This window comes from Triticum urartu, chromosome 2A (assembly GCF_056163025.1).
Source record: "Triticum urartu cultivar PI428250 chromosome 2A, HENAU_Tu73, whole genome shotgun sequence".
Classification (NCBI taxonomy): domain Eukaryota; kingdom Viridiplantae; phylum Streptophyta; class Magnoliopsida; order Poales; family Poaceae; genus Triticum; species Triticum urartu.
This window is the reverse complement of record NC_141874.1, coordinates 31,109,494-31,113,837: the sequence shown is the minus strand read 5'-3', so window position 1 is coordinate 31,113,837 and position 4,344 is coordinate 31,109,494. Positions and strand designations below refer to the sequence as shown.

At 51.6% G+C, this 4,344-nt stretch overlaps 1 protein-coding gene across 1 annotated transcript; it reads left to right on the top strand.

Moving 5' to 3' along the window:
• Window positions 1-271: 271 nt before the first annotated feature.
• Window positions 272-1,184, top strand: LOC147983223 (uncharacterized). Its single transcript, XM_087542866.1, has one exon. The coding sequence runs from the start codon at window positions 323-325 to the stop codon at window positions 1,052-1,054; it is 732 nt and encodes a 243-aa protein (XP_087398992.1). The 5' UTR covers window positions 272-322; the 3' UTR covers window positions 1,055-1,184.
• The last annotated feature ends 3,160 nt before the right edge of the window (window positions 1,185-4,344 follow it).

The following is a 4,344-nucleotide window of genomic DNA, read 5'->3' as shown; positions in this document are numbered from 1 at the left end:
ACTCCTCGAAGAAAGTAGTATACGGATTAAAGCCGTATTTATAACTCCGCTAAACTCCTAGGCTCCCACCCATTCCGTTTTATCTCCCCGAGAAAGAAGAAACACACACGCACCGTCCCTCCCGATGTATATATCCTCCTCTTCACGCGCTCGGCGCTCTACCTCGCACAGTGATCACGCTGATGCTGCACCTGCGCGCTGGAGTCCAAAAGATCAGGTGAGTAGTCTTCGTTCTTGTTGCGCTGTGTTCTTGCTTAATGGCTCGCGTGTTGTTCTTTCAGTTGACCGGACTGATCGAGCACCCAGCCGGCGATCGGTCACCATGCCGGGCAGCAGGGGCGCTACCGTCCTCGACGACCTGCCGGAGTCCATCGTCGTGGAAGAGATACTCGTGCGGTTGCCGTGTGAGGATGTCCTCCGCTGCCGCGCCGTCCGCAAGTCGTGGCGCAGTGCCACCTCCACCAACGACTTCATGCTGGCGCACCACCTCCGCCAGCCCGCGCTCCCCCTCGTCAATATCTTCCAGGAGAATCTGCGGTGCAACTGCACCCAGTGCTACAACTCCATAAAGAACGGGGATGCCTACGACAGTTACGTCGCCTTTCGTCGTGCCGTGGCCGGCATGGCCGATCCCAAGCTTCGGCCCGTCCTCGGCACCAGCCCCACAACGAACTGCCCTATGCTCCACGCCGCCTGTCATGGCTTCCTCCTCGTCTCCAACATCGACCCTGTCGGCGATAGAGCCTTCTACGTGTGCAACCCGGCCATTCGCCAGTGCGCTCCCCTGCGGCAGCTTGCAGACTGCTGTCTCAGCACCTTCATACTCGGCTTCTACCTGCATCATCCATCCGGAGAATACCGAATGCTGTGCATGTCGGACGATGGACGTCGAGTGCTTTACTACATCCTCACGGTAGGATCTTCCCATGAGCCAAGATGCATCTACGAAGGAAATGCTCATAAGTCTGGTGCATTTTCGGTCATCGGATCCACATTCCCGATACGTTCTGTCGACCAGGCCTTGTGGCTGGGGTTGCCCCCCTTCATGCAATGATCCACCGGTCCAACACCGTAGCAGCCTGCACTGGGAAACGGGACGGTCCAACAACTCTATCAACGCCGTATGCGACAACATACTTGTGTTTGATACGGTGGCAGAGACATTTCGGTGGATGCAGCGCCCTGCCGCACTACTGGGTCCTTTGGCGTGGCTGATGGAGATGGACGGCGCACTAGCCTTGTGCAACACCGTTGACGATTGGGTTGTCTTAGATATTGAGATCTTTTACAGTGCATCTAAATAATGTGAGCCGTTCACTTTCGGCCATTCAATGGTCTAGATCGATCAATACTGCCGGACAAAATCAAAAGTATTTTTTGTTCAAGGGGCAAAATTGGAAGACACACAAAACAAATACAAAACTCTACTTGCTGAAGCCCGTGTGTTTTCTTCTCCTGTTCATGACTGTACGTAGTGGATCGATCCTTGATGGACAGTATTTTAGGCCCGGAGGAAATCACCATTTACAAGGCCAGTACGAGTACGTGATCGGCTGATTGTTCTCCGACGATCAAACCAGCGGCTGCAGCCGCTGCACAAAAGCAAGGCAGGCACCGCGATCTAATTTCGCCGGAACACGTCAGACGATCCCGTTGTCACAAGCGACGCACGTCCCAGTGGTGATGCTAATTTCGCCGGAGTACATGCCTAGGCGGAAGGCTCGACGTAAGCAAGTTCTCTGACATGCCTATGAAGCTTTTGTCTTCTAAGATTCTAAGTTTCTTAGGAATGCTTTGTGGTGTGTTTCAGCTGAGCTTCGTTGCCTTTTTTTTGTGAGAAAACTTCCAAATCTGCTCATCTTCAACCACGGCAGTACAACAAACATCAGAAATAATAAAAACAACATCCAGATCCGTAACCACCTAGCGACGACTACAAGCATTGAAGCAAGCCGAAGGCGCGCCGCCATCATTGTCCCTCTCTAGTCGGAGTCGGACAAAACTTGTTGTAGTAGACAGTCGGGAAGTGGTCGTGCTAAGGCCCCATAGGACCAGCACAGCAGATGAAGAGTAGCGTAAATCGAAAGGATCCAACCTGAAAACACATGAACGTAGACGAACTACGACCAGATCCAAGCAAATACACCAAGAATAGATTCGTCAGAGGCACACCTCCACACGCCCACCAATGATGCTAGACATATCATCGAGACGGGGGCTAGGCAGGGAGAACATTATTCCATCTTCAGGGAGCCGCTGTCGTCTCATCTTTTTGACCAGGACACAAAATCTAACAAAACGCGAAGAAACAACTGCAAACAAAGCGCTCCCACCAGCAAGGGCCAAGATCCACCGCGCCGCCGTGGCTCTAAGACAACCGGAGATGAGTTGGACCCATGGCAGCACCGGCGGGAGGCAGGAAAACCCCAGCCCCTGGTTTACACTAGTGGATTTTTTCTTTCTATTTTGAGCTTTGTTGGCTTTTAATCACATGGTTTCCTGCCAAGAAAGTCGAAAATAAAAAAAACACAAACATGATTAAAAGCCACGAAACTCATGTCGCCAACCAAAACTTCTGCCGTATCCCCGAAACAAAAAACAACGAAACCATGGATAAATGCAAGGAAGCCAAAAAAAAAAACACAAGCGTGATTAAAAGCCAACAAAGCTCAGTTGAAACATACAACGAAGCAGAAAAGACAGGCTTAACTCATGACTGAAAAACGGCGCGGCAAAGCGCTCGTCACCCACTAGTCGCCCCATTGAGAAAACATTACCTTAGTAAGCAATCAACAAGATCCAAGATGCAAGGCTTTGTGTTGAAGAATCCATTCTTGTTAACTGTCGGGAATAAAAGAACATGGTTACTGTTGTACTCTGATAGACAGAAGGGTGAAGAAATACAACAGGATTGTCAGAGAACTTGCTTAGAGCAACTCCAACCGGTTGATCCAAACGTATTGTCAGTTTGTCCGCTTTTATCCGTTTGGATCGGTCCGGTGAACACCCATATTTGCTTTCGTGTCTAAGCACAGATCGTGTCCCTTTATTACGGGATTCTCATCAATACAGGTTTGGATAATTCAACCGTACTGTTAGCACGACCCCTTGGGAATAGGCAACTTTTAAGGCTCGTGGGGGACGCTTGATATGCACTGCCTTTATAAGGAGATAAGGACCCATCTTTTTACCCCATGCCTTCTTCCTCCTCAGCCTATCCACCTTCGAGCTCCAGCGCCCGAGTTCAATTCTTTCTGTCCCCAGCAAACTCTCCAGCCATGTCCGGATCCGGCGCTCAGGGAAAGTGGATGGCCTCCTCCGTCACGGAGGAGAACATCAAGGAACTCCGGGAAGCGGGGTACTTAGCCGCGGAAAACGCCCACCGGCTTCCTGCCAAAAAGCAGATTATCCCCGCTCAGGAATCCAATGAGAGGGTAGTATTTATCCCCCACTTCCTCCGCGGACTAGGGTTTCCTCTCCACCCTTTTGTCTGCGGGCTCATGTTCTATTATAGGCTAGATTTTCACGATCTAGCCCCAAATCCCTTCCTCCACATCTCGGCGTTCATCGTCGTTTGTGGGGCGTTCCTCCACACACACCCCCTCCCACTTCGTATTATGGCTCAAGATCTTCAATGTGAAGCCGAAAATGTTGGACGCTCAACATGCGGAGTGCAGCGGCACCATGGTGAGCAAGCTCCCCAACATCACTTGGCCCCAGGGGCCCTTCATGGAGACTGTGAAGGGATGGCAACAGGAGTGGTTCTATGTCACTGAACCTCGCGATGCCACATGGGCCGCCACTCCTGAGTTCAAATCTGGGCCTCCAATGCGGCTCACATCGTGGGTTAAAAAGGGCCTGGACTGGGCATCGTCCGACGAGGTGATGACGCTACAGAAGCGCGTCAAGGGCATGATAGAGAAGAAAACCAACCTCACCGATGTGATCTAGGTGATGCTTTTTCGCCGGATTCTCCCCTGCGAGCGCCGAACTCTCCATATGTGGGAATTCAATCCGGACGGCCCTTGGTCCCTGCAGCACTTATTCGGCACGAAGCACGAAGAAATCTGGAAGCTGCTCTTCAAGGCCTAGAAGTCGTGGCCGTGAACGACCGAAGACCTCGGCCTCGACTGCGCTCACCCGGCCACTCCAGTAAGTTTTTCAGATTTCCAAACATAAACTCTACTTGTAGATTCGAGGAGTATGCTAAGCCTTCCTTTTCTCCTTCGGGTCTGGATGAAGAAAGTGGAGCAGATCAAATGTTCGGCTCCGCTGCCCGAAGACCTAGCTATCCGTCTGCTAACGAAGATGCTGGTTCCAGCGCCGTACTAGACGCCGGAGAAG

Coding starts and splice junctions, on each gene's coding strand:
- LOC147983223 (XM_087542866.1), top strand. CDS start 323: ATGCCGGGCAGCAGGGGCGCTACCGTCCTCGACGACCTGCCGGAGTCC.